Genomic DNA, 20,267 nt, shown 5'->3' on the forward strand with positions numbered 1-20,267 from the left:
AAAACCCTTTTTTTACAAATTAGAAGTTTTATATGCTTTGTCTTAACCTTTAAGTGTAAGAAGTAACAAATACTTAATTCAAAAAACTGAAAAAAAAATTTTTTTTTTAACCCTTATTTATTCCAAAACCGTATCAATTACGACATTTTACCAAAGAGTATTTCCTATTTGTATTTTGATGTACTATCGATTGGCACATGTTTCATCTCTTGCCGCCAAAATGAAGTTTTTTCAAAATTTCCAACTTTAGGTATACCAGTTAGGTTCCTTGCTTTTTACTATCTACAACGTGTGCCTTGCCTCTTCTGGGATATGATTCAGTATTACATCAGCTAATGTGTTTGTAGTAAATTTAAAGTTTGAGCAATGTATTTTTATTTCGTTGTAGCAAGTTATAATTCTTGTAAGGTAAACTTTAAGTACCTATGAAGGACATCTTCTGCCTCACCTCATAATCTAATCTTAAATGAAATTAATTTAAAGTCTACTTACTACTCTATGCATACATTTATGTCTGTAAATTAAATACATTTAGTAGTTAAATAAATGTAAAATGCATTGCCCATGCTAGCGAGTCGTGGCTTTAGGCGCCATTTCAGCTATCCAACTTCAACAGTTATGTTAGAAAGTTCAGCCGCAAGCGGATATTTTGACGTTAACAAAAACTATTCGGAACCGAACTAAAATCACACATTACAGTAATAAAGACCGAAGTGAGCTCTGGGTTTCAGAACTCCGTTCGCAAACTGTGAAATGTCGTTTTTAATTAATTCAAAATTGTCCAGCCAAAAGCTCATTAAACGGGAACTATTGTTCATTTAATTTTCGTTAACTGACAGTTTTATAGATGTTTTGATAGTGAAAGAAGGAGATCAAAAATCCATTTCATGATGAAATCACTCTGTTAGATATAGCTTAGAATTTAGATGTATCATAAGTAGGTAGCTAACCACAGAACATACCTCTCTTTATATGTTCTGTGTAGTTAACCATGCATGAGCAGAAAGTCAAAATAAATTGGAATAATATAACATAAGTAAAATAACATTTATTATTATCGTCTGCAAATACCCCTACAATTATTTTTATCACATAATTTAAATATTGAAATGAAAATAGTAAACAACAGTTTTCATTGGACAAAACTATAAAGTAAGTACACCAAAAATAACAACCAAACATAATTACAATTCGCAGACAAATTTTCACAAAATTCAAATCCCGGGCGTTCCCATGAACAAAATAATAACGTCTGTACGCCACGTACATATATTTATTAAGATTACGTACAAATTCCATCACGACCTAAATAAAACTTCATTAATCATAATATCTGATGTTGCCTTGTTTCAGAAACATCACCGCGCCATTCCCTTACGTAAATTGCCATATTGTTAAGTTAAATTAATGCGAATCATGTCAGAAAGTAATATTAATTGCTAGCTCGTTCAAGCACTCGTAAGACAAAACTAATCGGTTTTACAATTTGTGAATACCTGAATAATTTTAAACCTAATTAGAAATATTGCCTCCAAAGTAATAGCGATGAATATTGCCTCCAAAGTAATAGCGATGAAATTGTACATTATTTGCATGCCTCTGTTTTGAATTATGATTTTATGGTAATAGGTTATAATATTTTGTTATTTCAGGCCACATCTCTATCAAATTTCAACTAAATTATCTGTCCTAGTAGTGTACATACCTATACAAATTAGATGTACATACTATCAAACATCGCAACATGCCTCGGTATACCCATTTTAAGGCAGACCTATTTTTATTATATATAAAAAAAATTCAGGCATTGTTTGTCTAAAGTACAATCAAGATGAACACTTTAAAAATGAAACAAGGGCCAGAAGCTCTACAGAATGTAAAAAATTTTGTCAATAAGAAATACAGGTACAATTACAATTAAAAATGGGTATAAAAATTAATCCATCGCAGAAACGAAGGTAGGCTCCCAATTATACTAATGTTCTTGGAATTGTATTTCCAGAAATTTCTTATCAGTCGAAGTTTGAGGTCGTTTGTTTTAAAATCTTCTAAATTCCGATCAGGGACTGAAGCTATTAGCAATCGCTTATGGAAACATCTTCAGTTATTTCAGTTTGAATTATTTAGATAAGCTTACCCATTTTGATAATGCGGTTAATATTAAAAGTAACTAATAGTTGAAAATTTGGGTATTATTATAATTTTTCGGAAAGAATAAGCGTAAATTATTATCAAACCTTGAGCCTAATTTAATAATTTTAATAATAATTTCTTTAAAATTTACGAGGTTATTTAATATTTTTAATAATTTATAAAACGTTTATTTCTCTTGGGTGTATTTAAAAATGTATGTCTGAAAAACTTTCGCTTGCTACAACTTTTTCTAAACATAACAAATTTTGTTTTTTATTATTATTATTGCTTGAATATAACTTTTCAAAGACGCAAGTCGTTATTATATAACGTTAGGTGCTGTTAAATCAGTTATGACATTCATGATTCAGTAGATTTATATCTACAACTATTTACATTAATATTGCGTGGGAAATGAGTTATTATAATATTTTCGCTATATAGAACTGTGATATATTGACCTAGGTACTGAAATAAAATAAAAAGGTTTATGAATAAAAGTCTAATAATATTGATCTTTTTATATTATTTTCTTTAAAGCGCTTATGTTGACGTTGAGGTTGAGTAATCAATTTTACGGACTCGTGCAAAGTAACACCTAAGTAATGATGTCTTGGAAAATTGAAGTGCAGTGCATTTCTTGTAGTTTTGCTTTAAATCCTACACCTGAACATAATAGATACCTATTCCTTTTATGCATATTTACATATTCGCGTTTTACGGGTAACTCTTTGATATTGAATTTTTCTTTAAATATTAACTCTAGTAGACATCATCTGTACCATGGGCGTAGCTAGCCATGGGCTCAAGGTGGACCAACAATAAAAAATTATATGTAACTAGCAACTGTACCTATGTACCAAGTATGTACCCAAAGTTATATCCAGGTCTTCAAATGCCGGCTGCTGTACCGCCGGCATTTCCGAAGGCATTTGCGAAGGCATTCGCGAAGGCATTCGCGAAGACATTCGCGATGGCATTCGCGATGGCATTCGCGAAGGCATTCGCGAAGGCATTCGCGAATGCATTTGCGAAGGCATTTGCGATGGCGAATAAGTGTAAAGTAAAAAGTATCAGTGAGTTGTAGAACGTGTAAAACAACAAAAGTGAAATTGGATAAGTTAGTGGGGTAACTAATTGGGGTACTATACTCATTTTTCTTACAGTTCATGTAACATAGAAACCTCGGCTATTTTCTTCTTTCATGTGTAATTCGTTATTCGAATTATTCTTATTCAAAACACCTTATTGTTCACCTACCACACCACGAAATATATCCAAAAATCTTCAGCCGTTTGGTCGCTGGGCGTATGACACTTGTTAGGTGTTAGTCAGTCAAAAGAGTTAGTAGGTACTTACTTCAATTTTTAGATTTGGTTAGGTATCTACCTACCTTCCAGGTTAAAGCTAGAGTGGGGCAAGTGCCCCACCCTGCCCCACCGTAGCTACGCCCATGATCTGTACAAATATAAATTGCCGTATTTTGACATTTATTAAATACAAAAAAAAACTTCTGCATGATTTTTTTTGTTTTTTAGAAGTACTTCGACACACAATAGAAACAGGCAAATATATGCTGAACAATCAACGAGCTTCCTAAAATCGAATGTTTAATGTTTCTGAATTCCAGGAATGGACCCATTTCAATTATTCGTGAATTGACGTTCTTTCAATAAATTAATATTGTATCGATTTCATCCACAACAGTACAATTAAACAAAAAATATAATCTATCTTTCGTTTCGTCGCATATACTCATAGTAAAAGGAAAGTCCCATAAAAATAAAATCATCATCGCAATAAAAAGATCCTATATCATTCTCTAGCTTCTTCAGAAACGAAATCATACCTGAAAATGGGCTCCGTTACGTCGTGAAAGGCAAACAAGTAATAAAATTTTGCATTTGTTATATCAGCAAGGATAATAAGCTATTGGAAATCATAACATTAAATGCATTTGAATAGCTATCATTAGAAGCGAACATAAGAATAAAGAGCTAATTTGCAGGCCGTCAATTGCCACCTTCCTCACGTCTCTGCAAATTGATACACGGTACGTGATCCACTCAATTCGATGCTTATTTTAGCTCAATGGTTGAACCATATAGACGCCTTATTAGATCAGTTCAGAATCGATAACATTTAGTACATAACTATAGTCTCATTTAGAGAAATTCCAACTCCTCCTTTGTTTTGATGTATATCGCTGGAATAAATGTGTCGATATTTTGTCAGTAAGTAATTAAGATTTTTCTGCAATCTCATATTGAAGTATCTGAAATCAAATATATTATACATAGGTAGTATCATACAATTTTTATGAAAACATGTTATAAGTCGAATAAAACAGTTTTAATTAGCATATTAAAACCATAAATAGATAATGAGATATCATGAACATCTCAAATATCTTGAGATCTGACGAATAGCTCTTCAGAAGGATCAAACTTGAGTCCCTTATTAACGTATTGCGTATGGCACGCACGTATTATTCAATAAACCCAAAATTAATACAACGAACGTGACCCAAGCCGCCCGATGGCAGTTGTTTTGTTATAATGAAGACGAGAAACTGAAACTAGTTAGATACCTACCACTTCAGAGATGATATAATACTTGAAGACAAGAGACTTCTGTGAATGTTGATTGTATAGGGTATGGGATTATGTATGTATGTATGGGTATTATGTATGTGTGGGTTTAGTACCGGGAACCAGGAGATATTCTTGAAAATAATGATTAGCACGAAAACTGTAAATCTAACATTCTTACTAATATTATAAATGCAAAAGTGTGTTTTATTTTGTGTTTGGAGATAGGAGGCTTGAGACTGATATATGGGCTACTTTTTACGGCGGGAAAAGTCTCATTTCCACGTCTTATTTCAGAATTTCCTTTGAATACGCACTGTACGCAGGTTAAGTCGCAGGTAGGGAGCTAGTAATAAAATCATTTTAATTTCACGATTGATAATCTCAAATATATTTAGTTCACACTGTCATGTTACTTGGTCAGTATATTTACACGATTTTGTAAAATAAATAAAAAATAACAATATTACTAAATCATTTTCAAATAGAATTCACACTCACAGCCAAATTCTTTGAACATCTAATCTTTAATCTTTCCTCGAACTTTCATCTCTAGGTATCTTACAAGATTACTAGCAATCGAGTTTCATTTCGGAACAAGAAGACGTTGCATTCGACTCGATAGTCGATAGTCACTAATGAAATACCAAACAGTCACAATATTCAGGACAATGTTTAGATTCAGCGTAAAATAGACCAAGTCAGCTACTTTACAGACTGAGTAACCATCGCATAAACAGTAAAGCATATTTATAACTAACGACTCTTTATGGCAGGTAGTAGACACTAGAAATTCATCCATACTAATATTATAAAGCTGAAGAGTTTGTGTTTGTTTGAGCGCGCTAATCTAAGGAACTACTGGTCCGATTTAAAAATTATTTCGGTGTTAGATAGCCTGTTTCTCGAGGAAGGTTATGGCTATATATCATCACCCTAAGACCAATAGGAGTAGTATAAAATAATTTAAAAACTAACTCAATTTCTGGTAGGTACTTAAATGTAATAAAACTTTTTGTAGATAGAAAGAATAAAGAAAAACTTGGTATTTAAGGCAGCGGTGTTACTCTCCATAGTCTCCTCACGTCCGTTATTAATTTTCAGGAAAATTTATTTAAATACGTATAATTAATTGCCGAGGACAGAAAGTGAAATTTGAATTCATAAAACATTTTTGTGATATTGAATTCGTGACCATAATTATATATCAAGAGTCCGACTCTACATATTTTATTAATAATTATATACGGGATTATTTTAATGTGTAGGTATGTACGAAAATATTGTGAGCTAGCTGCGTCAGCCGGCTTCGTTCGGGAAAAAGCCACAACAGAAATATTTTTCAAATCGAGAAGAATATACTTAATTTGCACATAATTAACAATCTGATTATGTTATCTACATGAATTTTGTTAATGAATTGTTTTAGGACTCAATCATTCATTCCTATCTTACCTAAAATTCAAACCTCACGTAAATATGGCTCGAGAGTCAAACTATTATTATAACCGACAGAAAAGAATACGCCGTGCCTTGTATTTCTATTAGAACATTTAATAAGGGTCTCTGTCCGCACAAAAGTTTTCACATCTCATTAGGTGACGGAAATGGAGCATCCGAAAGGGTAAGCAATTTAGTCTGAACACATTTTGTCTTATCGAAAATATACTCAAAAAGGACAACCTAGACGTTTACAAAAATAACCTATAGTGCTTAAAATCTTATCAGAAAAGAGGGAACATGATTTTCAAAGAGCGGCCGTAAAGACAGCTTTACTGTATCTTTTAACTTTGTGTAACAATAATACTTATCCCACTATTAAATGTTTTACGTCCGATCCTTTATCGACTAATTGAATGGTGTCAGTTCCATAAAAAACAATCATTGTGTAGATACAAATAAAAAAAAACTAAGTGAAATTAATATTTAATTTATTTTGAACTAAAAGTGTCATATATTTATATCACATTTAGGAAAATGGAAGGAAATTTAACGTAGAAATATCTTTACAGAAAACGAGTTAATTGAATTTCAAATGTTTTAGAGAGCTTAAAGCTTTAGTGCTGAAAACTGTAACTGTAAGAACGCTTTTCAGTTTAAAATTGTATTGCTTCTAAAAGGGAAAACAAATATCCCTTTAAAATCCTACAAGGCTTTCGAATGAAATCAAATCGATTGAAGAAAGCGTGGAAGATCCCGGAGGGCGAAATTACGGGTATCTGGCGAAACGTTTCGAATCTCTATCTCCTCTGATTACAATTTGGAACCGAACAAATGATCGAAATGAACAGCTCCCTATTGTGTGTATTCATGTCGGTTATTCTTTTATATTCCATGTAAACTTTCTAGAAATTTCCTCTACAGATAACAGTACAAGCAATACTTCGCTGAAAATATTTAAAGTTTGTTCCTAAGGAAAATTTATAAGTCCTGTGTTCGTAACTTTGAAACTACTTATATCAGTAAATTATAACCGTTCCTCGCAACAACTTGCAATAAACCCGGTGTATTTTATTCTTGCACTTAAACGCTGTAATTAAAGTAGTGAAATTTCGACGCGTTATGAAATACGAGATCTGCGAGAGTTTGTTGAAGCTATTTAAATGAGTACCCTCGCAAACAAAGTTACTTTATAAAAGAAAATTATGTTTAGCACACGGAGAATTCGACGCCACTCGCTTATGCATTCAGACTTTAGACAATGTTATAAACTTTACAGCGCTCGTTGAGCACTTTTGTAAAGTTAAACGGAATAAATGCGAACACTATTTGATTTGAGTCGAATTGAAAATTTTCTACTCGGCGGTACCGACATCGCACATTTTACACTTGGGATAACTCCAGAGAATTTGCAATAGTAACGAACTAATGTATTCCACTGATAATTCTCTTAGCCAATCATGGTTCGATGGATTCCAATCAATTCGTCTTAACTGAACTTCGCTTTGCCCTACAGTTACCTGAATGATAGTTGACGGCAATTCATGCACCTTGCATACAAATGTAAGGTGCATTTTTGTAAAATTTCCTTTAATAATGAGAAAATAATGAGAACTAGTGTTGCGGCTGGACCCGGCTTCTGACTAATTTAATAAAACTATCTATGTATACTTATCGAGGCTTTAATGCAAACACTATCATGGGGGAATTCTAAATAAATGCAAATTGCTCACAATAACAATTATTAGTTTCCAATCCCAAAGTCAGATTGCAAATCATGCAAATATTGCAATTGCATGAATGGATTCAGTTGAAACACCTTGGTTGCTTTCCTTATCCACAAAGTCACCCTTACTCGATTTGCCCTATCCCTCGGCAGAATTATCTTTAAAGCGTACAAAGGGCAGTCGCCTTTGCATTTTAAATGCTCCTTACAAAATGTTCTTTTGTCAGGCAACCAATCATTTCAAGATTTTTTCCGCGATACGGTTCGCTTCAGCCATTATTCAGAAAAAAGTAGGCCATCACTAGCAGAATCTTCGCGCTCAATATCTCCAACTTTATGAATGCCAGTTTTATCGGACGACAATTTTACGGGAATTGTAATTAGTTCCTTTGAGATAAATAGATTGAACAGATTTTTACTATTGGCTAGATTGGCTACTATTGTATGAAAATTACGATGAATAAGTAATGTCGATTTTTTTGTTATAAGGTTGTAAAAATATTATTAATATTAATTAGAATTAGCACAGACTAACTTTCCTGCAACAGTTAATTTTTGTCTCTGAAACTATTGTTTGTAATGAAAATGAACCAAACCAGAAATATTACCAGAAATATTACTGAACTTGTTATTCCCATAGGCATAAAGTAGATATTTTTCACGAAGCATCCGTCCTGAGTATTTTTCTATCCAGTTTATTTACCTTGTATAATTTTTTTAGTAAACCATTTGCATTTCATGTTTTATGGATGTATTGAATAAAACAAAAGATTGTTAAAGCTTTCACGTATTTGTTTTATTTATCTTTCATATCGAAATCATTACACATAGTTGTAAAATGAAACAAACATACATATTCAGAATGTAACAATGTTAATACCATTTTTAATTTATTTCAATAACAAATGATTTTAATAACTTTTTTCTTCCAATACACTCACAAACATCTGACATCTCTGAACAGCTACATTTTATATTAAATTATTTTAACGAGGTAATTAATAGCATTCTTTTATGCTGAGCACTCTGAAAAAAAAACAAACACACATTAATATAATATAGCTTTCTTTCTAATTTTGCGAAGCAAAAACATTAAAAATTTATAAATATAAGTTTAGGTACTTATAAACTTTTTACCTCTTTTATTAATTTGTTACGTTATTTACCGTAGAGGCAATAGTGTTCATCATCACTTCTGTAATAAAAACATACGCTTGATTAATGTTCCTAGGTATATAATATTATATATTTAAGACTCTACCCTAATAATGAAATATTGAAATCTAAGCCTACTGTTGTTACAATTATCTTATGGTAAAATAGTCACACAAATTTTCCGCAGTCGTATTTTATCTTCTACGCTCGTTATACTAAATAAAGGGTAATATACCAAAATAAAATCGCTCAACTCTCCTTCCAAATAGCAATTAAACCTTTGTTAATAGGTAAGTCACTAATATCAATAGTTAATTAAAAACTAAAAGGTGTCGTAAGATCTTACTTTTACCTAACGAAGTCTCCACAACCCTTGTCCAGTTCAAAATAGCCGATTGTCTACATTTGGCTGCAATTTAACTAATTAAAGGCAAATACTCTGCCCAAGGTTTCAAAGGAACCGCAATTGGAAAATGTCACTTTATTTCGTAATTAACTTGCTTCTATCACCAACTTGTTAGGTGAAGTTCGCTGGGAGTTGGCAACTGGTAATACAGTAATGGGTTTCTGAACTTTATCATTTTATTTTTAATCGGTATTAGGTCAGTAAGCAATATGATGATCAGTATCTTTTTCAAACACCTACTTTTGTGGATAAAATAAATCAAGGAAGGCTAACACGGGGAACCAAATGTGGAGGGACATATACAGGGTGGCCCGTTTACAGTGGTCCAAAAATTTTTTTCAGCTTGAGAGCATCATGAGTAATCATTTAAAACAAACTTTAGTTAAGCGAAAACTTATGGTTTAGAAATTATGATTTTTTTTTATAAATAATCCGGAGTTTCAATGTTTTTGACACAAAACTACTCTGTTATGAAAACTACTGGACCGAATTGAATGAAATTTGGTATAGGTATAGCGCAATAACCTACCTATCGCGCTATAGGCTCATCTTGTGTAATAAATTACACTGCATTTTTTATTTTAACTTTTTCTGTAGTTAGCCTATCTCTGTAGTGTAAAGAAGTAAGTTTATCATGGTATGCTTACGTAGGATGTGAATCCTGTTTGCTCTGCATAAGGAGTGATAGACCAGTCTTGGACGTACGTTTATTCGGTACACCTCCCGGCTCTCTGTTCAGCATGTGATCTATAAAATATAAAAACAAATATTTGTAAAACTTAAAATGAATTTAGATAAAATCCTTTTTGCAGACTCATAAAGTATAGGTACGTATTATCACTTATGAAGATTCGAAATTTCAGTACTGTGTTCAGTACTAAGCCAAGTCCTTCGAAATTTAATTATTGGCGCTTTCATTCCATTAATCAAATTTTAATCGATTTTCCTAAAATCTAGATAGAACAGAAGACTAGACTGAATTCTGATACAAAATATAATCTCAACGTAATTTAAATTTACATTTTAACGAAAATATTATTTTTCTTGATAATAATTAAAATGGTATTAAATACACATATTACACTATAGTTACTATTTTGTAGCCGAGAGATTATCTACTAGGCGTTCGTTTTAAATAAATGAATAAACAAAAAAAAAATAAACAAAAAAGGGAAATTTAAATACTTTGCCACAGTTACAAAACGAATACTAACTTATTGTACCTACCAAATTCCGACAAGAATGTTTATTTTCTGTTATTTTACATTTTTTCCTGTCCGAGTTCTAGAGTTATATTTTCGTATTTCTTTTTAACTTACTTTTGAATATATTAGCCGTTCTTTTTCTGTATTCTTGTATTACAGGCAAGTCTGGGTATAGCTGTTGCAGTGGAGTACGAAAGAAATCTAAAAAAAAAAATATTTGAAAATTATTTAATATAATATTAGTGGAATCAGAAAAAATTAGGTATAAATATTCTCGGGAGTCAACGGTACGGAGCACAAGTAACCTACGCGACTATCATCAGCCCTCGAAAGCTACTTGAAGAAGAATTGCTGCAGTTTTATTTCGCCGCGTTACGTAATAATCGTTATTGCGAAGCCCGCGTGCTTTGCACCGCGAAATACGCGTTCCTCTTATACGAGCAGAGGGTTGTATTGTAGTCTAAGATCCGGCTGCAGGATTAGTGCGCTCATCGGTTTTTTGCTGAAAACCGAATTTTTATGTATACTTATAATTAGGAGAATATATATCGACTAGGTTGCCAGTCAAAATTTGGCCGCAAGCATGTTTAATTAAAATTTTTCTAATCGATTTTTGGGAAAAAAATTCGTTCACTTGTTTTTTTGAATAAAATGTAGTCTTCATCACGGCAAATGATATAAAGATTCAAAAAAATCACGGTTGCCGCTTTTCACCTGGCCGCAACATCTTGGCAGCCTGGTGCAGACAGGTATGATTTCGATTCATTTTTACGTTCATAACGTACATTTATGAATCATATATCAAATTAAAGCTAATTTTTTTCTATTTATTATCATATATGGTTGCCTAATTAAATCCGGCCGCAAATAAGGGTTGCCGGCTGTTAAAAATTATATATATTTACGCCTATTAGTACACCGACGCATTCTTTTTATGTATATTTATAATTAGGAGAATATATATCGACTAGGTTGCCAGTCAAAATTTGGCCGCAAGCATGTTTAATTAAAATTTTTCTAATCGATTTTTGGGAAAAAAATTCGTTCACTTGTTTTTTGAATAAAATGTAGTCTACATCACGGCAAATGATATAAAGATTCTAAAAAATCACGGTTGCCGCTTTTCACCTGGCCGCAACATCTTGGCAGCCTGGTGCAAACAGGTATAATTTCGATTCATTTTTACGTTCATAACGTACATTTATGAATCATATATCAAATTAAAGCTAATTTTTTTCTATTTATTATCATATATGGTTGCCTAATTAAATCCGGCCGCAAATAAGGGTTGCCGGCTGTTAAAGATGTTGAATATTTAAGGATGAGTGAAAGAAAATATGTCGTCCTTTTCAAAATGACAAATTTAAAAAGTAATATTGATTTAATATAATTAACAGCCGATCCTCTCTTTTTCTCGTTATTTCGCTGCCGCACGCGAATGCGTCGGTGTACTAATAGGCGTAAATATTTATAATTTTTAACAGCCGGCAACCCTTATTTGCGGCCGGATTTAATTAGGCAACCATATATGATAATAAATAGAAAAAAATTAGCTTTAATTTGATATATGATTCATAAATGTACGTTATGAACGTAAAAATGAATCGAAATCATACCTGTTTGCACCAGGCTGCCAAGATGTTGCGGCCAGGTGAAAAGCGGCAACCGTGATTTTTTTGAATCTTTATATCATTTGCCGTGATGTAGACTACATTTTATTCAAAAAACAAGTGAACGAATTTTTTTCCCAAAAATCGATTAGAAAAATTTTAATTAAACATGCTTGCGGCCAAATTTTGACTGGCAACCTAGTCGATAAATATTCTCCTAATTATAAATATACATAAAAATTCGGTTTTCAGCAAAAAACCGATGAACGCACTAATCCTGCAGCCGGATCTCGTACTATTGGCATCTACTACGTTTTCACTGGCGCTAGCATAAGCGTCGGGAGTGAGCGTGAACCAGCGTTCGAAGGCGTTCACTCAGTGGAGATAGACATACGTTGTGTATCGGCCGTGCACATAATATATCGCGTGACCTGCATACGAACAAGCTCGTACTGCGCCTACGCCGCGATATACACGGTCATACATTTTCCGTTTCCGCACACAACATTTTTCTACCTAGGTACATACAATCATATATCAATTTAGCAATACGAGGAAGATGATATCTATATTATAATTGGTTTCCAATAATATTCGATACTTAAAACCTACGTTTTATTTGATTATCAATAAAACATATTACTGCTTAATAATAAATTTTAACTATGAATTTACAATGCAGGCTCGGTAGTAACGACCGTAGTTATACTTTCTATCCCTATTTAATAACTTTATCTGCACGTACTAAAATGCAATTTTTTCAAACAGATATGCACATACTTAAAAAACCATATACATATTTTACTTAATATTAAATATGTTAAAGTCCTTCGATACTTACATATTACACGATCCTCAAATGGTGAATCTACATAGATGTCATCAGACCTAGCTCGCAAATAATCTGAAAACGGTTGGAAATTACTTATACCAAAATGTTTATTACGATGTATAAAAATACTAAAATTTATAAAAAGACCAATCACAACAAATTATATAAAAGGATCTGAATAAAATTACTCAAATAACATTAGGTTTAGAAAAAATTATGATAATTAAAATACTTTCATTTGCGTAAACATACCTTTAAAACCTTTGATAACATGGGCTTTTTACAGCCTGAAAGCGAGATAAAAAGGCCTACGCAGACGGATTTGAGCCTTAATTAAACGGGCATATTGATGAAAATTAATTGAATCGTGCGTAATTAATATCAATTGAAATGGAGATCAAAAAATGTTTCATTAATGATTACAAGACTTTAATATAGTTCGACATTCATTTGTGAAGAGGAGTCAAAGTAACATTTTAAAAGCGCTATCAGATGATTATGAATTAATAAGGATTATTGGATTCTAACTTTGGTGTATTTATAAGTATATATCTAGTCACAATTAGAAATGCGTAGTACCTAGTTACCTAGGTACCGTAGTTAGAATTATTAAACGCCTTTCTACTATAATATCACTACATAGAATAAAACAGAGTCGCTTTCTCTGTCCCTATGTCCCTTTGTATGATTAAATCTTTAAAACTACGCAACGGATTTTAATGCGTTTTTTTTATTAGGTAGAGTGTTTCAAGAGGAAGGTTTTAGTATATAATTTATTAGGTTTTAGACAAAGCGGGCGAAGCCGCGGGCGGTAAGCTACCTAATAAAATTAAGTTTATTCAAGTCCTTTACAGTTTATAATGTTTCAAGGTGTACCAGAAATACGTGGTAGGAATAAAGACAAAAAATTATTCACTGCATTGAACAGACTTTTTTGCTCACTACCTACTTATTAGATTTATACAAAACTTTATATCTATTGTTTTATTTGTGTTTTTCTTTTAAATAACAATCATGTAATGTACAACACTGTAACTATCCATGTAACTAATTGATCGATTATTTTATTAAGCTATTTTAGAAAATAGGAAGGGACCTATTTACAAAAATAGCTTGTGAGTTAAATAAAATAAAATGACCACGCTTTTATAATACATCCGTAAATGTAGCGTGTCACAAAAATGAAAACAAAAATCACATACCTTTATAATAATTGAATCCGTCTTTACCCAAATCCGAGCCTCTCGCAGTAACGGCGACAGCAAACAATAACATAATTGAAATGAATGTCTGCCGCATTTTGTATATGAAGAGTGATGAGGCTAGACTATCGCATTTAACTGAGGGGATGGAATGGGGAGAACGTTTATATAAACGTATTGGAGTTGAGATGTTTGTGGAGTAGGCTCTTTTCTTGGTCGCGGTTCGATTCCGCGTTATATAATTACTATGACAACTTGACTATAGTGCAAAATGGAATTAAACTGGAGAAATTAAATGCAGCTGCTGGAAATTTAGCTTTTCAGGCGCAACTTTGTAATTACTTATTTATGAACTGTAGACAATCAGACTTGAAATTATTAGTGATGCCTGAATGTAGATAGGTACATGAGATCAATGTTTATGTAATGTAAGCTTCGCGTAATGATCGTGAATATTATTCTTATATTCATTTAAACCATCTGAAGATGAAAACGTCAATCTTCATGCAAATGTAGCTAATACATCACAGGTTGCGATATTACCATCCCATTATACTATCACACACGCAAATGTGTGAGTCTGTACCTACTGATTGTTCAGAAAATAAAAAGACATTATACATGACTAGCGGTCCGCCCCGGCTTCGCCCGTGGTACATATTAACGTTTTCTCTACATAAGAACCATCCTCGTACTTCAAGGAATATAATAAAAAAAGAATTATCGAAATCGGTTCAGCCGTTCTCGAGTTATGGAATTACAACGAAAAGTGGCATTGATTTTTATATATTAGATTATGGTATCTAAGTATTCTTTAATCTGTGGAAATAACAAATAACATAAACGAAAATTGCTCTATGTTATTGTATATTTTTTGTGAGTTCTAATGAAATAAATAGGTACAATTAGGATCAATTCAGACGTCCAGACGTCCTAATCTAACTGTACTTTTATTCGCAAATCTTACATGAATAGGTATCAAGAAATGAAGGCAACGAAATTACTTATTCTGTCCAATCATTCTGGCGGCTAATTAATTACGAGCTCTGAATTCGTTATGTACCTTTAATAACTTTAACATTATAAGAAATTGTTCTTTATTTTATTTAAAAGATAAACCTGCGATCTTTCATTAACAATGTATAGGCTTAAGAATAATACCTATTATGTACTTCATAAGAATGTAGAGCCAAGAAACAATAATATCAATAAAACATCCATTAAAATGTATGTTCCTAAATTTAAAATAAAAACTTTTTAAAAAATTTATTGAAGTGAAGCTACTTCACAAATACAGAAAAATGAAATATAATTTACATAGAAAATATCGTAGAAAGTATTACTTTGTGAAAGCATTGCATGCGACGTTTTATCCGTGGGTGGCCGCCATGCAAATGACAAGGATAGCTTTGCCCGCGCCCCGCACACTAAACCTCTGGAATACTTAAATGTTATCTATTTTTACCTGCAGAGAATGCATTCAGAATACGGGAATTATGCAAAAATCTCACGGTTTGTTGGTGTTTGTTAACCCCGGGTAAAGCCAAGCTTCTGCTCGATTTGAATTAGTATGCCCCCTGGCACTAGACCCAACCTCACCAATCAGATTATTGAAACAGCTGTCTGGCTTCTATGCCGATTTGACAGAATAAATTGAAATTAATACTCAAACAAATTGAACTTTAACGACTTTACAGCCGCTCGAAAGTTTTCTTGTGATCAATAATTAGGTTAGTAAAGTTCAGAAAAATATGAATATCTCAATCAGCCTCTTACGAGATTATATTTTTATTAAGTTAGTATTTTCCCCTCTATTAATCTTCATACAAAATTTAATATTACAATAAGTAGATATGTCCCTCTCTATTCAACGCAATTACATTCAACAAAGTACAAAAATGCGCAAAAGTACTCCCATCACACATACATTTAGAGCGGCAAGAATTTCAAGAATAAGAACAAAGGAGTCCTCATTTTGGTACTGGCAAGAACATTCACATTTCTGAAGACACTTGAAGCGGAGCCTTTTAACAAAATGAGCGTCGCACCTCGACAATGCAGTGTTACTTGTGAAAAACGTTCTTACCAAAACGTTTAAATCTGAAAAGAGAAACTAGAGCAGTCAAATTCCAGATGTTGATTAACGTGGTTTTACCTCGAAACGGTTTTAGCACGTTTGTTAACGTGAAACAAAGGCACGTCGCAATAATTATGATACATCTATCCAAATACTGCGAAGCAGAACTACAAAGGAGCTATTTGATTCCGAACTTGTAGTATATGGCCAATACGTTTCTTAGAGAACAATAATCACAAATTATGTTTTAACTGGTAAACTCTTACTTACTCTTACTTCTATTATAATATTACCAGCTACTAGTTTCTAAATCGTATTCTACGAAATTCGTTAATACAATTTCTTCGTATTTTCTCAACCATGTTCCTTTTCTAAAGCAAATTTTTTATTTACTTCAAATAAAACTTTAGCAAGTTTATGTATTGTTTTGCTACAATTTTAAATGGTCTTTTGTATAAACAGCTCCATAACTAAACATACGACTTTACATTGTCCCACACATGAAAAATTAAACGTAAGTAGGTACGTTGTAAAACCAGACTACATACACTTATTCCTGAAACATCCTCTCAAAGCCTACGCCAGACTGCCTGACCTAAATAATAGTTAATCATATTGGCAATAACCAACTGTTGACCAAGTGTCTGGTGTTGAACTTTTAGCATTGAGCGATATGAGATTTATTATTTATCGTGTTAGCTATAGTGTTATAATATCTGTGGTATTAGTATTTGTTTTATTGGCGTATTGGTTTATTGGATAACACGTTACACACTTGAATGGTTTAACATGATTTTAATTATAAATTTCGGGTGAGTAGAAATTATATTATTTATAGGTAGGTAATAAATTAGATCATGATTTGAAAAGGTGGGTAGAAAAAATAACCTCAAAAAGTGATTGAATTTGTTATTACTCATAAAATATTTAAACCTGGACTAGCACTCCCTGATTTGTTTTCTTAACACAAAATTGAAATAACATCTTCTCGAACTTTCTAACGAGCAAATATTTAACCAAATGTAGGAACCTAACAGCAACATCACCTAAAGCTGCTTCGCGGTAAGTAGGTACCTAAAGTAGGTAACCGTTACATTAGGTACCTAAACTAGGTACCTAACTATACCTAGCTCGCTTCAATGTGCACAATCCCATAACAATTGGTGCCATAGCTAAATGTAATCGTCTCAAGTGGGCTTAAGTACAATTCCATTGAATACATATTGCGATCGATCTACATACGCTGGTCCAGGCTGATTGGCACTGCATCTCTATTGCTGTGTAATTGATAAACAATTCTCTGAATGTTACTCGATAGTTTTAACGGTGTATAAAAAGTGATCAAATGGAAAGAAGATATTTGTTAAGATATAAATAATATTTAGTAGGTAATTCAAATTCACTTTTTTTACTTGCTAAATTAGCAAATTTTGGCATCTATTCAAACAGACGATCTCTCTGATTATAATCTGCTACTTATTAGGTTCCTACCTACCTTTAAATGTACATAACATACCTAATGCTATAATTATCTTTAACTAATATATTATGAAAACAAACTAATTAACTAAGACTAAGTATAGTTAGTCTGGGCTCTACTAGCAGAATAAATCATCGATAGTAAGACTTAGTATTCAGCAAGCTTAAGTATACAAGAAAGCAATCAAACAAAATGGACTTACAAACACTAAAGAGTATTTTTATAGAATACTACCTATATACTGTAGGAACTCATCTTTCAGTGTACCTACCTACCTGCATATCCTAGACCTGTTGAATTTTCCGGCCAATTCATACTTAAAATGGATTCAAAGTATGGCATCGAAGCTAAGATACCTACTTACGTCAATTTAAGTTATGAGGAATGCATTTTAATATAAACTAGTTTTATTTATTTATATTGAAAATAAAAATCCTACTTTTGTTTGAGTTATATTTTAATAAGACCACGTGTTCTCTATCAGACTCTATAAATAGACGAGCTGCTTATTGAAAAAAATATAACAGAACAATAAAAAATAATTATACGGTTATTCTTTATCTGTGGAAATAATAATTAATCCAAGAATCCAGCGACCAGCACCTGTCTCCTCACTTATTATGATTAAGGTCACAGAAGCGAAGCTTAGAAATATTTACCCTTAACGAAATAAGGTTGCTTTTTGTTTTCACTTATTCGCAAATCTGTTTCTTTTCACGGGAATTTATTTGCTTATTTTTGCATTAATCAACGGAATTAACATTTTTTGTAGGAAATATTAATTTTAGAAATAAATATTCATAAAAATTATCAATAAAGCTGTCAGCACCTAATAAAACGGGCTATAAGTAGTGTACAAACTTCTCGGTACCTATATCAGTCTACTCCTATATTTTATGTCACCTAAGAGACTCTGTAATGTGTACATTTTTTAAACTATTCAGAAGCTTTTGTAAAAACAATAGAGATGATTCAAAATTGATATAATAATTACGCGATTCAGTTAGCCGAACAAAAATGAAGGTTAGCCGCCAATAAACAATTTAGTACCAAATCAAAAAGATTCCAAAATTTCGCCATAAACAATCCCTATCGTTTGTTCATTTATACAAACGCTTTCGTAATCGAATCAACAACTTTCCACAATTCGCAGACAGAAATATGTCCAGTAATAGAAAAATAAAGCTCCCTCTAAATCACAATCAGCGTCTTGCCTTGGATTTGTTAGAAAGTAACGTACCCTTTCTGTCGACATTATCACACTTTACGTGGGTACGTGACCCGTCGAAGTGCTAACTCTGTTGTGTATTACCTTGGTATTGCTGAACATTACCCGGTGGATGCGAGAGGATTACTTCTTTACAGCTAATAATAAAATGTTATGCCTGCAGACCTGCCTAATTAACTCTTGGCCAGGGCTTGTTAATTTTGAATACACCTATAAACTATTTAATCAAAGTATTTCGCTTGTACATGCTAATATAGTTTCGAGAACTATCATTTTTATTATCAGACAATTTGATTGTTTCACATTAAGTACCCAAAAACATGACTGAGAAGAACTGGAAATACCTGCTCAGACACATTTTTTGTCCCTACTTCTTTATGTAAAGGTAAACATTACGAGGTGGTGCAAATCACCTTTAAAATCACTGAAATCTACCAAAACCATTCCAATATCCAGACCAGTTGAGAGCAATAAAATATTCTCTGAAGCTCAACGCAGTCCATGTAAGAGTACCTCTAAAATCCGTATCGGAGAGCCGAATTGATTGAATGGGGTATCGTTAACTCGTATTAATCCTCCAGGTGTCATTAGGGAGTAAACGACGCACCCGGACGCCAATATGGCTGCGGAATCACCATTTGTCTAACGTAAAAATATTGAATAGGTACCGTGGGGTCGGAGTAACGCTGGATTTGGGTACTTTTGGATACCTGGTGATACATGCCTTTGCGAGAATTCTTTGGACACTCGAATCTGATAATTTAAGTTAGCCTTTATAAAAATATTCCGTGTCATAAATGTGGTATTTTCCTTTTTTGCTGGAAATAATATGTGCTTTATCCCTTGTCCTACCATTCATCTGCAATCTTGAATAGAAAATTTTGTTATTTTTCTTTCATTTATTTGTAAGAACTTCTTATGAACTTATCTCATAGTTTACAGAAAAAGTTCATACTCTCTATTTAAGACAAGTCTACATTTTTTTTGTTCTGAAACGGTAAAAGTAAAAGTCAATAAAACAAAGTTTTCAATATTATATTGTTATTATTAAAAATAGCAACTGTTTATTATGCTTATTATAAAATGTATCATAATCTTATAATTTACTCTAAAATTCTAGATCTATAAAAAGCAAATACAAATCTCAAATACTTGTGATGACTTATACAAATTATATAATTA

At 32.3% G+C, this 20,267-nt stretch overlaps 1 protein-coding gene across 2 annotated transcripts; it reads right to left on the minus strand.

Annotated features, from left to right (window-relative positions):
* Positions 1 to 8,805: 8,805 nt before the first annotated feature.
* On the minus strand, positions 8,806 to 14,419 carry LOC123695079. Of its 2 annotated transcripts, XM_045640781.1 has the most exons (6): positions 14,301 to 14,419; positions 13,108 to 13,170; positions 10,771 to 10,857; positions 10,099 to 10,198; positions 9,028 to 9,085; positions 8,806 to 8,916 (listed from the first exon to the last, which is right to left on the minus strand). In XM_045640781.1, exons 1-5 carry the CDS (start codon positions 14,395 to 14,397, stop codon positions 9,049 to 9,051), a joined length of 384 nt encoding a protein of 127 aa, XP_045496737.1. In that variant the 5' UTR covers positions 14,398 to 14,419; the 3' UTR covers positions 8,806 to 8,916; positions 9,028 to 9,048. The 2 variants fall into 2 exon arrangements, 1 of the variants encoding a protein (XP_045496737.1); XR_006751894.1 differs by lacking the exons at positions 13,108 to 13,170; positions 14,301 to 14,419 and adding an exon at positions 10,966 to 11,090.
* Between the last annotated feature and the right edge of the window lie 5,848 nt (positions 14,420 to 20,267).

The sequence above is a fragment of the Colias croceus genome, chromosome 10 (genome assembly GCF_905220415.1).
Source record: "Colias croceus chromosome 10, ilColCroc2.1".
Taxonomy (NCBI): Eukaryota; Metazoa; Arthropoda; class Insecta; order Lepidoptera; family Pieridae; genus Colias; species Colias croceus.